Here is a 21,478-nt window from a genome sequence, read left to right as displayed (position 1 = left end):
TCAATATGGTCGGCGCAGCCCGAAACACCAGTATCTCCACCCCCGAAGGAGCCAAAGGATTATCAAACGATAAAATAGTGATAGCAAGCTATACTCTCAGCTTCTCCCGACTAAACAAAGCAGGGGACCGTACCGCATCCTCATCGCGAGCGACTGAAACACATCAGGCTCTAAGCATCGCCGACACATTCCACACCAAGGTATGATTGCCTCCTTTCTCTCTTAATTACATTCTACACTGACCTGAGTGCAGGTATCCGGTCGAAATAGCCAAAGCACTCTCCAACTCGAAAGCCTTAGGTTTCAAAAGCATGCATTGCACTCTTTTCCTTCGACCGGGTTTTTATCCCAAAAAGCGTTTTTACCGGCAAGGTTACTTCTACATGCTACCTAAGGAGGACGCAACAAGTATTCAAGGCTTCTTTTGCAAATAACCTCGAATACTGGGGGGGTATCCCCCCGGAAGGTCACCTACTCGGAGAAGCCAAGATACGCCGAATGGGGTCTCGATGGGAAAAACAATGTACCGGGCCAAACGGTCGAACGAACCATGCTCGCATAGAATAACCGAGCCCTCAACCGCAAAGACATGTTTGCTCAAGCAATCGAAGAATAATTTTGAAGACCATTTCACGCTTCAAAAGAGACTCGGTATTTTTGCAAAAATGGCTCCTCTGTCAAAAATGCTCCGAGCACTCGGGGACTAGCGTCAAAATCGCAAAAATCGCACGTCCTCCGAGTTAGAACTCCTAACTCGTATGCCCTCGATGAGGCGACATCTAGATCACAAAACAAGCTCCAAAGTCAAAATGTCCCGAACACTCAGAGACTGGCATCAAAAACTCAAAGCTACGCGACCTCCGGGTCGGAAACTCCAAAATCGTAAATCCTCAATCAGGCAACACCAAGTTTGCAAGTGATGGCTCCCGAGCCAAGAAATCCTCGGTAGCTCGGGGACTGCCGTCAATCGCCATCTCCATCGTGATGACTCCCGAGCCAAGGAATCCTCGATAGCTCGGGGACTGCCGTCAATCGCCATCTCCATCGTGATGGCTCCCGAGCCAAGGAATCCTCGATAGCTCGGGGACTGCTGTCAATCGCCACCTCCATCGTAACGGCTCCCGAGCCGAGAAATCCTCGATAGCTCGGGGACTGCCGTCAATCGCCACCTCCATCGTAACGGCTCCCGAGCCGAGAAATCCTCGATAGCTCGGGGACTGCCGTTAATCGCCATCACCATCGTAACGGCTCCCGAGCCGAGAAATCCTCGATAGCTCGAGGACTGCCGTCAATCGCCATCTCCATCGTAATGGCTCCCGAGCCGAGAAATCTTCGATAGCTCGAGGACTGCCGTCAATCGCTATCTCCATCATAATGGCTCCCGAGCCGAGAAATCCTCGATAACTCGAGGACTGCCGTCAATCGCCATCGCCAATCGCCACTTATTAAGAAACCCGAGGCCATAAGACCCCAAGCGGGTAAACTCGGTCTCGTAAGACCTACGTAAGGCAACAACAAAACTGTAAGACCTCAAGCAAGGCATGGACAATACTTGTACCAAGTATGCAAAACTGTAAGACCTCAAAGGCATGAAAAATTTGTAATACCTTACTACAGGCATAAACTCGATCCCGGAGTTTAGGCTATATATCGAACTTGTAAGACCCCTAAAAAGGCATACCCTTGATATAGACACCTAAACTACTTCACTCAGGACCAAAATGGCCCCGGCCAAGCACAAATGACTACGGTCATACACCTGTACCAGCCGAACTAACGCGACTCGGGGACGCGGCCGTCGCTACAAAATCATAGGCCATTACTTCGAATCTACTTCGAAAAGAACCGGTTAAACAGGCTACCCTCGACATAGGCAAAAGAGCTTCGACCACGTCAGCTCCACATCATTGGCTTCGAGATACTCAGCCTCCGAGCCAAACCTTACGGGGTGCTCGATCATCACCATGAAATGACTCAAAATCGAGGTTCTTCCCGAACCGACGACGGGTCAGACGAAAACTACGTCAAAAAGTCCTTAACGAGGGGAAAACAAAGCCAATAAAAGGTCGCTTCGACCCAAGGCGTAAGAGCCACTGTCGCCAGCCCATACAAATACAGAGCTTAAGGGTCAAATGAGCTCGAGTCGTAACCCGATTCGGAGACAGAACCCAAAATAGTTAACTACATATGCTTAAGGGCAAAGCGTAAGATCCATTGTCGCCAGCTTACATTAAAAGGCCGCATCGGCCCGAAGCGTAAGAGCTATTGTCGCCAGCTCACACGAGCATGAAAACTTGAGGGTCGATTGAGCTCGATTCGGAGACAAAACCCAAGATAGTTCACTACATATGCCTCAGGGCAAGGCGTAAGAGCCATAGTCGCCAGCCCGCATAAAAGGTCGCATCGACCGAGCGCGTAAGAGCCCCCGGACCAGCCTAATGAGCCCCAGGGCCACACACATAAAAGATCGCTTCGATCAAAGGCGTTAGACCCATTGTCGCCAGCCCACACAAACATAAAAGCTTGAGGGTCAAATAGGCTCGAGTCGTAATCTGACTCGGAGACTAAACCCAAAACAGTTGAGCAAAAGCATAAGAGCTCAAACGCCAGCTTATACAAAAGGTCGCATCGACCGAGCGCGTAAGAGCCCCCGGGCCAGCCTAATGAGCCCCAGGGCCATACCACGAATCTAAGGATTCACCTCAACTCAAAGACCAATTCATCTGGCTCAAATCAAGGCAAAAAGAAGTACAGGAGAAACAAAACCGTGAGACCTCCCCTTTATACATACATGCGAAAAAATACAAGCTCCATTTACAACATACTCTGAAAGTACCACGTACAAAATCAGAAAAGGAAATCTATGCCCCCTTTGGGACTATGGCCCGATGGCCCCATCCTCGCCGTCCTCGGCATCGAATAGATAGAATTTAGGATCGTACTCTTTCGCCTTCGCCTGCTTGATCTCTTCCGAAAGATCGAAGCCCCTGGCATGAATTTCCTCGAGGGTTTCCCTCCGAGATCTGCACCTCACGTACTCTTTATTACTGCTCTCCCGGTCGAGAGCCTTCCTCAGCTCAGCTTGAGCATCAACAGCGCCCTTCAAATAGGCCGCCACTTTCTGGTCAGCCTTAGCGCGGCACGTTACAACCTCAGCCCGGGCATTCTCAACCTCGGCCTTCGCCTCCAAAGCTCGGACTCAAGCCTTGTGATCATATTCGCTCGGACAGAATCATTAGCACGAAGCATTCTGAATTTGCACCTCGAGGGGAGAAGCCTTAGCCAAAGCACCCTCCTTGTTCGCAACTTGGGCATCTACCTAAGCCTTCAACTCGTTAAACTCACATTTGACCCGGCCAACTTCGCCCCAAAAGTCTTTTCGGCTCCTCCGTTTTGCTCTCCGACTGAAATATCGAAGTATTCTCCGAATTGGAAAAGGAAGCACACATCGACACGAATTACAGGAATACCTGTCTTTCGAGACGGCTTTCGAAGTTCCGACTTCGATCCGCCTCGCCCTGCAAGTATACCAGCTCACCCTCCTTTTTTGCACAAAGGAGCCTAAGGGATTTCTCCCTATCCAAAGCTTTCCGCGGCCTGGCTTCACGATGAAGCAGCTTGGACTGGAGCTTGTCAAAAGCCTACGAAAGAAAAAGCTCGACAAGAAAGTAGAAATTGCAAAATCAACACGGACGGCAAAAAACTCGCCTTGAAATAAAGCCGCTGAGCTTCTTCGAAGATCGAGCGCACATCTGCCAGCCTGGCTCCCTCAGCTCCGAAAGAGCCGACCCCGGTTGGGACACGATCGCTCGGTGCATATGATCCCGAGTTCCGAGTATCCCTCGAAGTACCTCCAACGGAAAAAGAGGATGACATCGAAGGAGAAAACCGCCCTCCCAAAGATAGAAATCACGGGCGTGACGGGCTCAGCCAATACTCCCACTTCGGGCCCCCGGTCCAGGTTCACCTCGCTTTGAGCACCGTCGCTCATTAAAGGTATCTCTTGCTTATTGTTATCATTCTTTAGCCCAGAAGCTAGCAAGCCTTCTCCCTCTCCAAAGGGGCACGACCTCGCCTCAGAAGGCTCCCCGATGCCTACAATAGCAGGGTTAGCACGCAGAAAGAGGAAGTGCTTTTCCAACTGAAAGAGGGTAAGGGAACAAATTATGCGGCACATACCATGATATTTGTCCTCCCATCTGTCCTTTGACAAAATTCGCCGCTTACGCTCATTGTAAGTCGAGCAGGTCGACAGCTTCCGAGCCCAGTCCGTCAGGTCGGGGACCTCACACGACGTCCTTGAAATTGCTGCAGAAAAGGAAAGAAAGGCGCATCTACAGAGCCTGCTTTTGCCATAAGCAAAACTACGAAGGTACAAATATACCACTTACGCGCAAAATTCCACTCCTCAGGGAATGGCTTAAGCTCCACAAGAATAATATCGACAGTCCGTACTCGGACGGATCGGCCCATCCACTCCTGACCTTCGTCTTCCTCATCATCAACACTATCCATCAGAAAAGAAGATAGGCTCCAGGAAGCCATTAACATCAATGCAAGTCCCGAGGTAGTACCCGACCTCGAGGATCTCCATCAAAAAGAAGTCGGGCTCCAAGAAACCATTGGCATCATCGTCAGTCCCGAGATGGTACCCAATCTTGGGGACCTCTCCAAAGGGCCATTGATATCATTGCAAGACTCGTATGGGCCTGAGGTACCATCTAAATTAGGGTAAACCCTCATTCAGAATCTATCTACAACGCCTTTAAGGCTATCTACATCAAGTTCAAAACAAGTTCCCAGATGGCCCGAGTCATAGGTATGATATCATTAGTATGATATCGTCATAGGAAGTCCGAAGAAATGGATGTCAAAATCATTTCTTATCGTTCCTCTCCAAGAAACGCGGGAACTATCTGTATACGGTAAAATCGGAAGGTCCAATTCCTCGTCATCGAGGCACCTCAGAGGATCATCTCGAAAGGCTCGAGGCTACGGTCGAGTTTCCTCCCTCGAGGTTCGTCGACGCTCGACCTTGGGACAATGATGACCCCAGCTATGGTAGAGATGGGGAGTTCCCAAGGCGTGCAGCTAGAGCTGACAGAGTCCGTCAGGCTAGTCTGAGCCCGCATCATGGCAGTATCTAGCTGTCCCATCTCCATATCTTCGTAATTAATAAATTTGTACTATATTGGAATTTCTCCTACTATATAAAGGGGATCCCTGTCATTTTATAGACCATCGTTTGTTCCAATTGTTAACACGAAATATACAAGAACTCTTTCTTTTTTCTCTCTAACATACTCTCTGGAAATTGTTGCTCTTGTTTATTATTTTCATACTTGTTCTTCATTTATTGCTTATCATTGGCTATAAAAAGCCTTCGCTGATTATTTTATAACTGTTAGCCCTTGCCTGATTACCCTTAATAGCTCGAGCCCGAGCCCAGGAATCGACCTCGAGGCCCCGTATCGGTCAGTCCGAGGCCCCGATTGGTCAGCTCATCGGTTCGATTGTAACTCTATTTTAGCTTGCATTTTGTCTCTAAACTTCATACACTTAGCATCATTTGCTTAAACAACTAGCATAAAAATAGATCACGTATTTTTAGAGTCCCATCAACAAATTTAATTGTTATTACTATTTTCGCGGTAAACAACTAAATTAGCTCTTACACAAATTTGAAAAGAAAAAGAGAGTAAACATAGACAAAAAGAAGAAAAAGCACACTAACTAATTCATTTTTCTAAGTGTTCAGAGGCATTACGCTTTTAGAAAAATTCAAAGTCATCTGCCTCCAATTTGTTTTTCATAGCATTCCATTTTTCCCATTTTTTGCAGACTTTACTCCAGTTTTCAGATGCTTCTATCGCATTTTCCTCCATTTTTCTTCAAGTGTTTCAGGTGTAATTCGACTACTGAACTGCACACCTATTCTTTCTGTTTTCTTTTAACCCTTCTTCATTCATTTCCAACAAATTCTGCTAAGATCATTAAACATGAAGCGGAGAAAACCAACCATGACAGAGGGTGTGTTTGGTACGAATGAAAACATTTTCCGGATTTTTTTTTTCATGTTTGGTAGGCTTAAATGTTTTGGAAAACATTTTCCTCAACAACTCAGGAAAATGTTTTTCCTATCAAGGGAAGGGAAAACATTTTCCAAAACTCTTTTTCAACCTTCCCCACCCTATTCTCCATCCCCACCAACCCACCCCACCCCCACCCCANTTTCTACAAATATAAAAGAAAAATTAAGTATTAAGCTCTAAAATCATTCATAACATTTTAAGCAAAGTGAAAATTTTTACAACCATTTAAAGTCCTATTAATAAAAAAATAATTAAATAGTAATTTTTTAAAATATGAAATCTAAATTGAGTATTTTCTTTCATGATGTAGAAAAAGTATTTTCTTTCATTAATTTCAACAAAATGATTACTTTATTTTCATGTTGTAGAAATAGTACTTTCTTTTTCAACCAAAAAAAGAGTATTTTTTTTAGTTATGGAGCACAAATTTTAACATTGTTTTTGCGTAAAAAAGTAAAGCAACACATTAGTTCCTTTGATTTTGTGTGAATTTTAAGAAGAAAATAAAATCATAAAAATGTTGGGTATCTGAGAGGAGGGGGGAGCATATGAAACATGGGGACTTGGGGGAAGGGATGAGGAGAGTAGCATAAAAATATATTTTCTACTCTCTAACCAAACACTAGAAAATATCTGCCGGAAAAAGTTTTTCACTCACCAACCAAACAAGGGAAAATCACTCATTTTCCATGAAAACATTTTCCTTCGCACCAAACACACCCAGAGAGTTTCAACTTAGATGAGGAGTTTCCCAGGTTTTACATTCTTTCATTAATCAAAAACACTTAAAAAGAAGCCACAAAGTAGATAAAATCCCCATTAAAAAGAAATTTAAAGACACAAGGGCATATTTTCACTTCAAAACACCAAGAAATGTGTGCTTAGAAGAGAACTGTTAGAAAAGACTTGATTTGCCCTGAACCAGTTATACAATGCAACAAGATATTAGGATTCATAACACAAATGTATACAGCTGATCGCATATCCGACTCATGGCAACCGCAACCAAGAGTTAACTCGACTTCACTAAGTCTCTAAAGATAATCTACAGTTGTGGGACTTTGTGAGAATTCCTCACACAAACATAAGTTTACAAGCATGTTTATATAGAAAATCTGTCAGTTAATTCATACACATGCACCCATCTTTGTCTGTGATGGCACTAATCATCTCTATAATAACCACAAGTTCACAACTAAAGGTGTCAAAAAACGCGTAAACTGGAAATAAGGGTTTCTGTAGTTTTTCACAAATAGTCATTCAAATCATGTGTTTATAACCTATTTATCGACTTTACACTTGTTCAACACAAAAGGGCAAGTTCCTGCTGATTATAAATGAATCTAGACAGCTTCTGAGAAAGCCAAAGTGACAACTATGCGCCAACTACTAGCCAGCTTTGCATTCAAATTCCTAATCAAGTTTACCAATTATAAAAGCTGGCTTACCATCTATGAGCTTCATTTTCTTCTATCCGCGGAAAAAGAATCACATAATTAATGTCAAAACCTATGTGATTGGTGCCAAGATCTTTTCTTTCTTTCACAGATCAAAACAGGTAAATTGTCATGTAAGCATCAGACATTTAACAAACATGCCCTCAATGCACTATCTGTCACCATTGAATGAATAAAGCTTAAGTCAAAATAACACAAATGAAAACTGAAAGTAGAAAAAATCTAGTGCTAAATATCTAAAGCTACCAATTACTTCAGAAGTAAGTTTAATCTGTAGCACGTTAACAAGAATAAATGTATTTAGTACATAAAGCAAGATGCCCAGAAACAACATTGCAGAACCTTCTTTCTCTTCTCAACTATGTCAAGAAAAATAAGAATCACTAAAAACCCAAAAAGACTAATTTCTTTGATTCTTTCAGAGAAGATATAGATAACACTAACCAGAAACTACCATGGTACTGCTCCCTCCTTCAAGTTATTATTTTACCTTTCTGCTATTTCGGTGGGGACCTTCGGGATTTTATGTGATTGAAAATTGGGAGAAAATAAATCAGGTGACAGGAACTTCTAATTAAAGTTTTTTTGAGGACGAAAATTGTACTCAAGACCTTCTAAAGAACATAATTCTGTTGAATCTTGAGTCTAGTTTGGTAATCCTCCGTATGTTCCACCACTATAAAAAGACAAAAAGACAAGAGGTTGAAAATAAAAGAGTCGGGACAAATTACCCATTAGCAAGATCCTGTCGCCTCAGAATTCAATTCTTTATCTATCAGCAAAAAACACTGTACCGTACACATGGGACGGCACATATCTCAGCAACCCATGACAGCACAATTATACACAAAGCTACCAGATCGCTTTCGCCCAAGCAAGTTCCACTGAGGCGGTCCTTCACTTGGAACCCACGAATTAACTTCGATAATCCCTTCACCCATGGCTCTAGGCCCTCCAATTACAATTAGCCTATCACCACAAGCTCTAAAAGCCAAACCCCAACCATTCATAGAACCTGCTCTTTCAGGCAATCTTCCTATGGTAACCCATGCTTTATTTTTCTTGTCATACTTCCTCACTTCCATGTCAGCATAATCAGCAGCATACAATTCATTATTTACAACTGCCACCAAAGGAGGTGCTTCAGATGTAGCAGGCATATTATCATCCCTAGCTTCACCAGCTCGGACAGGAGACATGCTCGGGATTTCTGTCCATTTTCCTGTTTCAAGATCATACTCCTCTCCACAGGTCAATAGCTTTGACTCAGTTCCTCCGATGCCTCCGATTACGTAAAATTTTCTGTCCATGAATACTGCAGAACACATCTTACGCGGCTTGTTCATGCTCGGTAGAGTCTTCCACCTTCCAGTCTCTGAATTGTAAAGTTCTGCTGAGCTAAGGATATTGCCCTGTGAATCACAACCACCAGTTAGAATGGCAATCTCCCCAAGACTGGCAGATCCAAACAAACACCTCGGTGCGTTCATCTGCATTCCGGATGACCAAGTGTTTGTCAGTATACTGTAACGATAAATGACATGTGACAAGATCTCCTTTCCAAACACAAGAAGCTCTGTGCCAACTGCCAAAGACTCCTTGTCAGAGAACACAAAGCATTCATTGGGATTCATTGATGGTAGATGCATCCAACGGCGGCGACTAGGGTCAAAAGCTTCCCATTCCAGTAGCTGGCAAGAAAAATAAACCCAATGCTCAACCACACCATATTGCCGCCGCAATCTATAAAGCTCCCCACTCCTCACTAATGAGTGAAAGCTACTATTCAAAGATGCAATAGCTCCATAATCAGACCTGGAGCAATGAATGAGACAGCTAATGGAGTTGTCACGGCCAATGGCAGGAATAAGAGAACTTGAATCAGAATTATCTGCAGCATGACGCTGATTACTAGCTTCGTCAGCTGGTGATACTGAAGCATCACCTAAGGATATAACCACTTCTTCATTGAGAGCAACAGATCGCTTTGGCAACTTGCGTTGAACAACTTCGTTCTCGTGATTATTTTCCAATGGCCTTTTACCGTGCTGAACTTCAATCCTATCAAGGCTGTAATTCATGCAAGCTGCCCAGTTGCTTTCTCTAGGAAAATCCCTCGGTACCAAACAAGACCTGTCTTCCAACATGTCGTCCAGGTTCAGCCCTGAAAAGAAGCACCAGTACCACAGCCTAACTTTGATCTGAATTCTCAACCTTATGCTCTTCCTCACCAAACTGATATCTACTGAAGATAATTGACACGGCAACCAGAAAATTCCCAATCAGAATTTATCAAAACACAGACAGAAACCTATTGAATTCTAAGAAACTAACGAGAAAACTGAGCGACAAAATTCTCCCTCATCAAAGCACAAGAAAAGAAATATCTAGGACCCCTCATTTATTTTGAGAACAAATGCAAAGAACCTTCACAAGAGAAAAAGATAAAAGTAAATCTAGGACCCTTCATTTATTTTGAGAACAAAAGAATAATAACCCAGATAAAGTGACTCTTAAAAAGATTTGATTCTTCAATACATATCATAACTGCAGAAGCAAGTAGACACTCAAAGACAATCAAATTCACCAGAAATAAGAAATACCTAAACATTGAACCTTTTAATCAAATGAGCATACAAGAACAGAGAACAACAATCCAGATTAAGTGACTTCTTACAAAGATTCAATTTTTCACTACATATTACAACTGATGAAGTTAGTAGAATTGAATTCGCCAGAAATGACGGACTTGGAATCAAAAGCACCCAAAAAATTGAAACTTTCGAACAAATTAGCTTTGCAAGAACAAAGAAAAACAATCCATATAACTGACTTATAACAAAGATTCAGTTTTTCAATACATATTATAGCTGAAGAAGTCAGTAGATTCTTTAACATAATTGAATTCGCCAAAAACGAGATCTCTTAATTCAGATCAGAAAACACCCAATAACTCAAATTTCCCAAACACCATTAATCAAAAACAAAACTTCAATCTTGCATTCATTTCAATCACAGTAATCGGATTAGATCTCTTTATCATGCTTACAAAAATAGCAAACAGAAAAAGCTTAAATAATACTAGTAATTAAAATAAAAACAGATTGAAAACCTTATAAAACTTATGGATTAAAAAAGGAGTACCTGATTTGGATTCATGTGAGAAGAACAATCTGTTCTCTCTCTCTTTCTCTATGTATACATCTTCAGGTTAAAATTCTACTCTCTGTGTGTGTATGTGTGTGTGTTTTCCTGTGTATAAGCCTGTTTTTTTTTCCCTTTTGTGATTTGGGGTTCTCTGTGCAATCAAAGTAGACTTTGGCTTCTGCTTTGGGGCATAATCTTTAGAGGACCCTATTATCTCACTTCTATTTTATTGTCAACTACTAAATAAATAATTAATACTAAAAAATAAATACTATTCATTCCAAAGAACAGTTGTTTACATACTTAGACATAGACAGCTGGATATGCGTTTATGCATATGTTTTTACCATTTTATGAATATAAAATACAGTGTATACGCAGAGAAAGGGAAAGAAAGGATAAGCGTGGAGGAAGAAGGTTGTGGACCCCTACGGCTTATTAGAGTTTCTCTTCTTCAGTTCTTCTTTTCATACTATATTTTATATGGTTCCTTTGTTCTTTTCGTAACTGTTTGTTTTTGTTTGATTCAGCCTTTTCTATTGGCTTAATACATACTTCCCTCCCTTTAAATTTAGGCGTCTGCTTAAAAAAGAATAGACGAATTAACACTCTGTTTGAATCATTGTTCCCCATCGTTTTCTAATGTATTATATTTTATGTATCGTATCGTTTTATGAATACAATATTTGAATAGATTGTATTATTTGTTATTGTTAAATAATATTTTACTGTTTGGGTTGACTGTATCGTACTGTACTGTAACTGATAAGTTTACTAAAATACCCTCAATTGTTTAAATATTAAATTTATTAAAAATTATGCATACAAATAATTTTAAAAAACAAAACAGAAGAAGGCAAACAAAGGAGCATAGCTAATTAGAATAGAGTTAAAACCAAATTAGGAGAGAATATAAAACAGAAGGCGTTAAAACACCTTTAACGTTGGCGGCAAAAGTTCTGGAAAAAAAAGTAGGTTATAGGTTTGAGATTTGGAGTTAAAATAGAAAAAAAGGTAAAGGGTAAAATAGAATTATGGAGTAATAAGTTAGGGCATAATTGGAAAGAAAAATAGGAAACAATCCCACACACCAAATCGGTTGTTTCAAAAAAGGGGACTTTTGATTGTTCCGGAACAATGGATTTAACAATACAATACAACCAATTTTAATGAAACAATTAAAACAAATATTTTTTGGGGATAACAATACAATACGATACAACGGAAAACAACCATCCAAACAAGTTGTAAGATAAATAACCACCCATCCACCTTTAAAATATTTACCTACCCATCCACCTTTTAACCTAAGAATAGATGGCCATATATATATATATATATATATATATATATATATATATATATATATATATATATATATATATATATAAAATAATAAATAGCTATAATAATAGTCTAGAATAAACTAATAAAGTAAAAATTGATAAGGTCTGATCCTTCAATTTATAATCTTCTTCTTATATAATATGATCTTAAATAGTATGACTGATGATATGATAGTATTCGAAATATAAGATATAGTTGTTTTCTATATATATCTGAACAAATACTATTATTTTGTTGTAAATATATAAAATGTATAGCTAAGTCTATTATAGAGTAGAATCCGGTATCTATGTCTAATTTAAATTCTTCTAGACTTGAGGTAAGGCTTCTAGCAAATCCTTCTGGATGGGTATAGTTATTACGATTAATAGGCATTAACAGTAATATTGTTTAAGTTTCTAATCTTGAAATATTTACTGGTTCGGTAAAATAATTTTACTGGTACGGTAAAATTAGTGTTGTAAAAACATTAAACTCTTATGTTATAAAATCCTACTCGGTACTCTCTCTCTCTTATTCTGTAGACCTATATCATTACAGTATTATCAAAATTATGCCCTGAAATTACCCCTTCTATACTCTTTTTTTTTTATATTATTTTATTCCACTCTGTTCATCTCTTCTTTCCAAATTTTTAAAGAATTAATCTTTTCTTATATATATTTTTATTAACCCCACCCTGGCCACGGTTAAACATATATACCCATTTTTTGTTAATGTTGGTTTTGACTTAACCGGTTTCTCCTAGGAATTTATAGGTTAATCCTTCAAAATTAATTAAGAAATTGAAAAAGATAACCATATACTAAGAGTGGTATATATATATATATATATATATATATATATTATATATATATAATATAATATATATTATATATATATATATATATATATATATATGTATGTATGTATGTATGTATGTATGTATGTATGTATGTATGTATATATACCTACTAATAATTGAGGAATAATAAACATACACTATAGATAATAACATAAAACTGTAAAACAGGGATAATATCCAGAAACATAATTTAGATAAAATAAGTAACTTACATGTTTACAGGAGAGAGATTTCCCTTTCGGGAAACCCAAAAAAGTTTACCGGACTTGGGAATAAGATCTGGCACACACAAGCATAATGATTTATTTATTTTACAAACTCGAGGTAGAAACTACTAAGGCATACATAAGGAAATATTTTACAAGGTATATTACAAGATATTTAGAGGATGGTGGGTGATGAAGGAGAGTATTTTGGTGGCTTGGCTTCTTGAGAGTGTCTTTCTCTCTTGTAGTGTGTCTTCTCTTCTTCTTTATTTCCCTTTTATAGCTAAATTTTTTAGACGGATTTCAAAATGGACTCCAAACCTTCCAGAAATCTTTCTTGTCTAGCCTTGTAGGGTACTTTCATTGGGCCCATTCTTCACATGGCTTAGGCAGGGATTTCTTTAGTGTTTGTGACTATTTCTTCCACTCAAATTTCAGCTTGTCTTGTAGTACTACTTTTGTCACGTCTTCTTTTCCTTTATGTCACTTCTTCTTTTTCAATTGTCTCCCGAATTATTGCTCTTTGTCTTTGTTGCCCTTATTTTCTTCTAACTGAGATCTTGCTTCCCTTTTACGTGTCTAAGTTATGTAGAGCTATTAAATCAAAACTCATTCCAGAATCATCTTCGTATGGATCTTGGGCATCTTGATAATTTAAGTGGTCTTCATTATCATCTTCCCCTGAGCTTTGAGACCTTTCTGGACTTCTTTCTGGACTTGGATTAAAACTGGGACTTTTAATCATCTGCTTGTCTTGCTTTTCTTTTTTCTTGAAAAGAAATTTTCTAATGTCTGTTTAATTATGCTTTCTCTATTTCTCATTTTTTTTTTCTTTTTAGAAATTATACCCTTCTTTTTTAATGCTTCTCCCTGTGTTAGTGTTCTAGGTAGTCTTCGTCTTGATGAACTTTCATCTTCACTTTTTGGCAAAGTGACAGCCATAAACGGATTTGATATGTCTTTATCGGTTACCGTTTGAACCGGACTAGCTGTATCATTATCTGATACAGTAGATTTTGCTGCATTCATTGGGGAATGCACACCTTCTCATCCATTTTTTCTTGAGATGGAGAACTCTGTTTTGGACTACTCATCTCAGTGTCTTGTTGAGATATAACTTGAGTCTGGGATTGTGTCAATTCAAATTTATAACGCATGTATTCTTTGTTCTAGTACCTCCATTTGCTCCATAAGTCTTGTTTTTTCCTGTGCCAAGATTTCATTCTTCTGGTTTATTCGTTTGAAGGCTTCCGTCATTGATGAGCAATGATCACAGAATATTACTTGTCGTTGTCCTTTTGGATGTTATATTGGGGAATTTTTCTGGGTTTTGTCTGAGTGCTGGGGAGATAATAGTAGTTTGGTCCTAGTATCCTGTTTGCATAGTCTAATGCTTCAGTGAAGTCATTGAAACCTTTAAAAAGTGATTTTTCTATGTTTTTAATAGAGTCTAGTACTTCTAACCATGTCTGAAAAATGTCATTTGTCTTACCATGTATAGCTACATAGTATTTAAATCTTTTTTTCTTGGTTTTTGTCTGTAAAATACTGTCCTAAGGCATTAAGAGCCACTATAACATATTTAGCGTCTTTTTTATTATATGCTATCCATAAGTTATCAATTAAACATCTTTGAGGTCTATCTATGACACATTCTGGTAATACTCTAAACGATATGTTTGATGGTGGAAAAATATTAAATTATGCTTTCCAAAAAACTTATTCATCCATATGAGTTTGTTTCTGCAAAGAATTGTGGCTTAAAATGAAGATTACCTAATACTGTGTGCAAGTATTTGTCTGAGGGTGAGGCTTGAATGCCCTTCCCCTTGTCTTCAGTCTTGGGAACTGTTTGGTCTCATGCTGTACATGTAAAATATTTATTAATTAACAGTAATTTTAAAGCCTGCTTAACTGATCTGCTAAATTATTATCTTTTCCTTTAATATTGTTCAAAAACCAAATTATAATATTGATATAGTATCAATAAAATTTAACCATCTTCTTCTACTACTATTCTTTGCATTTTCTTTTGGTGAAACTTAACTATAGCTTCACAGTCAGTTCTAATTGTTACTTCTTGTTTATTCAATATGTATAATTTAAAACTATTTAATCCGTATATTACAGCTAAAATTTCTGCATCTATACAACTCATATTTCCTTTTTTCTCTATATTTACCACTTTGGTAAGCATATATTTTTTCTGTATTCTTATCACTATATTTATTTGGTTTTGCCTTCAAAACTGCTCCCCATCCTTCAAAACTCCCGTCTGTTTTATAATTAAGTAGTCTGTTTCTAATGGCATATTTAAATCAGGAATATTTTTTATTTTTCTTTGATTTTTTGTACTAATTTAATGTCTTCTATGTTGAAATATTTTTGTCCTGTAGAGCCTGTTTTTAGCATATGGTGGTCCTGCTATTTTTCCTAAATCTTTTATAAATTTCTTGGATAATTTACTATTTCCTAAAACTTTTGTAGTTCTTTAGTATTGTCTTAATTTATCTGGCATTTCTAGAGCCTTTTTTAGCTATATGGGGTTGTAATTTAATTTTTCCATCCCCTAAAATACTCCTAGAAAATTGATATATTTTTACATAGTCTTTTTACTAATTATTATTCTATTATCTACAAATAATCTAAATACTGTCTGTAGATGTCCTAAATGCTCTTTAATATCCTTACTAAATACTAATATATCGTCTACATATAACTAAAAAAAATCTCTTATATTCTCCAAATATACTGTCCATTTTGCGTTCGAAATTGGTGGAGCTTGTTTTTAGGTCGAACGGTATTACCAACGCATTCGAATGCCCTTCTGGACAAGTAAATGTTGTCCATTCAATACTTTCTTCATGCATTTTTACTTGCCAATCCTGATTTACAATCAAAACTTACTGAATATCTTTTTTCCTTGTATTCTATTTATTAGTTTTGTTTTGTCAGGTAACTTATATCCGTCTGTTTTTAATGTTATCATTAAGTCTCTTATAGTTTATTACCATTTCTTGCTTTTTCTCTTATGATTTCACTGTGATTTCTAACCATGAAGGCTTGCTGACCTTTGTCTAGAAGTAGATCTCTTTATCACTCCTAAGGCTCAATAAGTTTCTTCAATTTGATTTCTAAAAAGTCTTCTAAAATCTTGATTATAGCTTCTTAGTTGAGGCTGTTTTAATTATATATTCTGGCATTAATTATAATCTATTTACACATAAACTTTAATGTTTTTTGCCAATGTTTTAAAGGTTTTTTCTCCTACTATTTATTTCATCCTAATATTTTTAATTAATAATTATCTAGATCCTTTCATTTTTTATTATTCCTAATATTTGTATCCTGTTTAAAATTATATAACTCTGTTTCTAATTCTATTAGAGTATAGTAATTTTTCTATATATCTTTTAATCTCAAATTTTCTTCTAGTATTAAGGTTTAGATTCTTCTTTAATCTACCAAATGTATTTTTATCTTTACATTCTTTACAACATTCTTTTCTAGATTTCTGCCTGTAGGTTTTCTGGTTTGTCATTCAATCGTGTCCTTATCCTGGTTGCAGTTTCTATTGTTTGTAACTAGTGTAATGTGTTAATATAACGTTTTAAAAAATATACTCCATCCCTGCTGAGTAGGCGCACCAATTGTTAATGTAATGATAAGCTTAACCCAATAACAAAAATCTACATTTATATTTAAGTCTTTACCCATATTTTATCTACCTGAGAGAGAAGAAAGAGATCTCTATGCGTTGCTTATATCATTCGATGTTATCTTGGCTGGCACATTCAATCTCCTTCGTCACATATTGTGAGTTCCATATGTCACAGCTCCTTTTTTTACAGTACCCTAGCCCCGAAGGAATAAATGTATATAGGGAAGTTTTTCCATTTAAAGTGAATTATTCGAAAAATGGAATTATTTATTTAATTTTTAGAGTTCGCCACTTTGGGATAAGGATTGGCTTTTGGTGTCCCAAGTCACACGTTTAACTTAAATCCCAAAGTCGAGGAAAATGATCGACTTCCCAATCTGGAGTCCGCGAACCAGAAATTCTGAATTAAGGAGATTCTGTTGACCCGAGGAAAGTGTTAGGCACAACCCAGATCCCGTGGTTCTAGGCACGGTCGCTTAAATTATAATAAATGGCTAAAATCTGATTTTTATACATGTTATCCTATTGCAATTTTAGAATTGTTTAAAACCGCTTTTAATTAGTTTATTATGAAAGTGAACGCCGTTTAAAGAGCGTGTTTTTAGGATCACCGTCACATGAAATGTACCCGGATCCTCAACACCTCTTATTCAACGTTTTGGGATTTGGATTTGAGTTGCATGAAAATGCGCACGCCGAGTTTAGGAAAAGTAATATTATTAAAAGCGCGTCTAAAGTGGCTAGCGTTTATTAACTTTGCGGGAAGCCATGAAATTCGCTAAATGGCATGTCCCGAATTTCTAAAATAATTTTAATAAAGTATTTAATAAGGGCACCCGCAACTTATGCATTTTTATTTGGCGAGGCTCGTGCTCATTTTATTATTTAAGGCCAGCCTAAAGCGAACTACGATTTTCTATTTAAATTTGTCTCTAAAAGGGTCAATTAATTTTGCATTTATAAATTCGGGCCTCGAGTTCAAGCCCGAATGCACTATAATGACTTATGAAATTTAAAGTCAGCACAAACAAACTATAAATTATAATATCAAGGCATAGCTAACATGGCTCTTACTACCTCAAATCAAAAAGTCTGTATAGTCCAGTTCAATTACAACATTTAGCTACTAAATTGGAATTAAACTAAGCTAACATAAACACCCAAGCCAAGAGTAATGGATTTCCATTTCGCTTCTTAATCAAAAATATACATCACATGGTTTAGGGCTTGTACCTGGATAATGAAACAAGAAGAGAAGAGGAGATCGATCAATGACAGACAGCAAGCAGTGCAGCTTATATCAACAGCAAATAGAGCCAATTTTTAAGAATCCAAAAATAACACCACAACACCCAGAACTGAACGACGGAAAAGAGTAGCACCCACAAAATAACCAAGGTAGGCTTAAATAGACTTGCAATTAAACTTAGGCTATGTCCAAAGCTTCAGCAGTCAAAAACACCCCCAGGATTCACCCACCAAATTTTATGCTAGGAACTTGAATTAAGAGCTAAAACTTCGAAATTGATCTAGGAAGTTTCAACAGAGCAGTATTTTGGACTCTTCTGTTGTTTTTTGTTTGTTAGGTTTGGCTTTTGATTTGAATTTTCAAAATTCTAGGATTCTGAATTTACTAGAAATTCTTTGAGAGGAAAATTTGAGGCTGAACCCTTTTAGAATTTTTCAGAGAGGTAAACTTGTAGAGAATTTTTGGGATTTTTCAGATCCAAAAAAACTTCTTAAGAAGGCAAATGGGTGTGCCTTTTATAGGCAAAGCCTAGGGCTACCTTCAGATTTTTTAGTTTTCTTTTTAGTCCTTACCCATTTTCACGCTTTTAGTCCCTTATTTTTTTAACTTGTTACCCAAGTTACTATCCTAAACTACTGAAATCTAACTGGAGCCCTATTCTATGAAGCGTCTAGGTAATTCTTTTAGTTACTACAAGATTCCCTTCTCTTTGAAATGCTAACTTACCCTTGAATCAGTTCTGAATTAACTAGCCTATGTCAAACTAACCCCAACCTCTTCTAACTTAGTCAAAAATTAAACCATGGTTAAACGAAACAAAATGCTGGAGTATTCAACTATACCCAAAACAATTCCATATAATAAAAAAAAACTCTAAAATTGAAACTAATCCATCTAACTAATCAACACTAGAAATTAATTCTAATTAAACACTGTCAACTTAATGAACTAGACAAAATTAAGAACCAAAATTGATAAAAAATTCCAAATAAGCTAACAGAAACTTATGAATCAAACAACAAACAAATTAAAAAGAACAGGTTTGTGCTATCAATTAGCAGAAAATTAGAACTCAACCAAAAATGAAAACGAACACATAATGAACAGAGAAAACAAAATCAACTACTGACCCTAAACGGATCGGTAAGCAAAAATAACAATCAAACCTTAAATCGATTAATCATGAAAAGGAATCAATCATAGAGAGGAAACTAATTCAAATAACAAAACAAGAGAAAAATTCAGAAACTCACTGATTTTGGGCTTTAACTTGATTGATTTCGAATCTGGTCCTTAAAATATTGTTATGTGTTTGTTCTTGTCAAGAACAACGCATAGCATAATTTTAAAACCCTTTCCACATCACCGGCTAACCCTGGAAACTCGAAAAGTCTTGAACGAAAACCCTAGATTCCAAAATTCGAAGGGTTACTTGGGTTTGAATGGTTTTGGTTAGGATTTAGGAAGAAGGAGGTGAGGAAAGACCCTAGGGTATAATTTTGGGGCAGTTTGGAGGTGGCGCCGCGGTGTACGGCGGAGGCGGCAACCACTGTTTTTGGCTATTCGAGGGGTTCGGAGGGGATTTGAGGAAAGGTAAGGCTGGATTTGTAAAGGGGAGGTGAAGGGAGGCAGTGGTGAAATTTGGGAGCATTTGGACAAATCGGCCGCCGGCGGACGGCGATTTCCGCCGGCGGCGGACGGGCGGAGGCGATTCCGGCAGGCGGCGGATGGCGGAGGACGGCGGCATCAAGGGTTCAGGTGAGAGGTCCGGAGAGATGGTGAGGGTAGGGGGTTTGGGGGTGGGGGTAACGTTTGGACATTTAAATACTCTCACACCCCAGCTTCTCAACGTTCGATCAAGTAAACCTCGACGGCTGAGAATTTGCTGCGAGCAAAACGGCATCGTTTAGGTTATGGGGGTGTTGGACCGAGTGCAAGGGTAATTTTTGGGCTAGTTTTTTGGACCGGGTTTTTTGGGTCTTTGATTTGGGCCGGTAACTTAAAACCAGAAATTGGCCAAAATTTGGGTCTTTTTAAAAATAAGAGACTCAAATTTCTTTGTATTTTCTTTTCTCTTTTTTTTTTTCACAATTAAAATTTAAAGTCTAAATTAATTCTAAAAACTAAATTAACCTACCCAATCTATTTAATAATTGATACAATTAATTAAATCCAAATTTAAAGGAAATTCTACCAAATCAAGAAAAGTTAAACAAAGCAGAAAATAACTCATTTTTTATGTATTTTATATATTTTTTGTGAAATCCTAATTACTAATTAATCTAAAATATATAAGATTAAATCCTAAATGCAAATGCCGAATTTTGTTATTTTTATGAATTAATGTTAAATAAAATGCACATAGTAAAAATGCAAAATAAACACGAAATATGCAATTAATTCCTACAACTAAACAATTAAAAGAAAAAAACTTCTAAAATTCTATGAAATCTTGTAGGATAATTTCGTGCGAGGGCAAATCACATGCTCACAGACTGCCTCTTTTGTCGAAGACACGAAGGGTTTTCGGGCAAAGATAAAATGAGCAACAATCGAGGGATTTTTGCCAGCTTCGGCACCCAGGAGAAGCATTTTGAAAACCGTCTGGACCGACACCTGCTTTCAAGGTTGCCTACTATCCTTGGCTATAAAGGAACAGGGTCAGTGTAAGTTCTGGAGTGCTTGGTAGCTGGGACTACAGGAGCTGTGATTTCAAACTGCTGTTGCTGCTGGCTATGCTTGCTGACCTCCTTATTACACCAAAGAAAATCAAAGTAGCTAGCTATGCCTATCAAACTATGAGTTACAAGATTCCTATCTATAAATGTCTTGAAACTTGATCTTGAGTCTTAGCTGATTATGCTGTGGACTTGCGATCTGAAATTTGGTGCTCGCAAGTTGTAGGTAATTTTCTTCTTCATTGCAGCATTGGGTCCAAAAACACAGATCACGGAGCTTGTGACTCTTAAATCAGGATTTGAGCGCTCCGCCTTGCTTGCTTCACATCATTTGAATTCACATCATCATTTCGTTCTTTTCTACTCTTTCTTGACTCTGGACTGAGATTCATTCCATTGGTCATTTCACACCTGGCGTTTTGATTGGACCTGCTATAAGAATACCAAAACAAACCAAACGACACGAAATTATTCTGCCCAGTTTTCACTAGAAAATTTCGGTGAGTTAGTTGTACACATATCTAAGCAAATCAAATCCGGACATGTGTTAGAGGAATCACTCGGTTTTTGGTTCAAGGGATTTGGAGAAGCAAAACAAGCATCCACGGTTTTGTGCCGGGAGATCTCTCGGTTTTTTGTTCCGGGATTTGGGAAAGAAAAAGCTCCACAGGTTTTTATGCCGGGAGATCCCCGGTTTTGTTCCGGGATTTTTGGGAAAAGAAAAAGCTTCCACGGTTTTTGTGCCGGGAGATCCTCGGTTTTTGTTTCGTGGAAAAGGCTCCACGGGTTTTTGTCGC

The 21,478-nt window shown here is 37.9% G+C and overlaps 2 protein-coding genes across 3 annotated transcripts; both read right to left on the bottom strand.

The window, feature by feature from the left end:
• Positions 7,773–11,145, bottom strand: LOC109244307 (F-box/kelch-repeat protein SKIP11-like). 2 transcript variants are annotated; one of them, XM_019411373.1, is made up of 2 exons: positions 10,694–11,145; positions 7,773–9,794 (listed from the first exon to the last, which is right to left on the bottom strand). In XM_019411373.1, exon 2 carries the CDS (start codon positions 9,694–9,696, stop codon positions 8,368–8,370), a length of 1,329 nt encoding a protein of 442 aa, XP_019266918.1. In that variant the 5' UTR covers positions 9,697–9,794; positions 10,694–11,145; the 3' UTR covers positions 7,773–8,367. The 2 variants fall into 2 exon arrangements, with proteins under 2 accessions (XP_019266918.1, XP_019266924.1); XM_019411379.1 differs by having other exon boundaries at positions 7,773–9,791.
• On the bottom strand, positions 19,490–19,906 carry LOC109216618 (proline-rich extensin-like protein EPR1). The gene has a single exon (XM_019380793.1). It carries the CDS (start codon positions 19,904–19,906, stop codon positions 19,490–19,492), a length of 417 nt encoding a protein of 138 aa, XP_019236338.1.

Source organism: Nicotiana attenuata, chromosome 2 (assembly GCF_001879085.1).
Source record: "Nicotiana attenuata strain UT chromosome 2, NIATTr2, whole genome shotgun sequence".
Lineage (NCBI taxonomy): Eukaryota > Viridiplantae > Streptophyta > Magnoliopsida > Solanales > Solanaceae > Nicotiana > Nicotiana attenuata.
The sequence above is the reverse complement of the archived record's forward strand: the minus strand, read 5'-3'. Positions and strand labels throughout refer to the sequence as shown.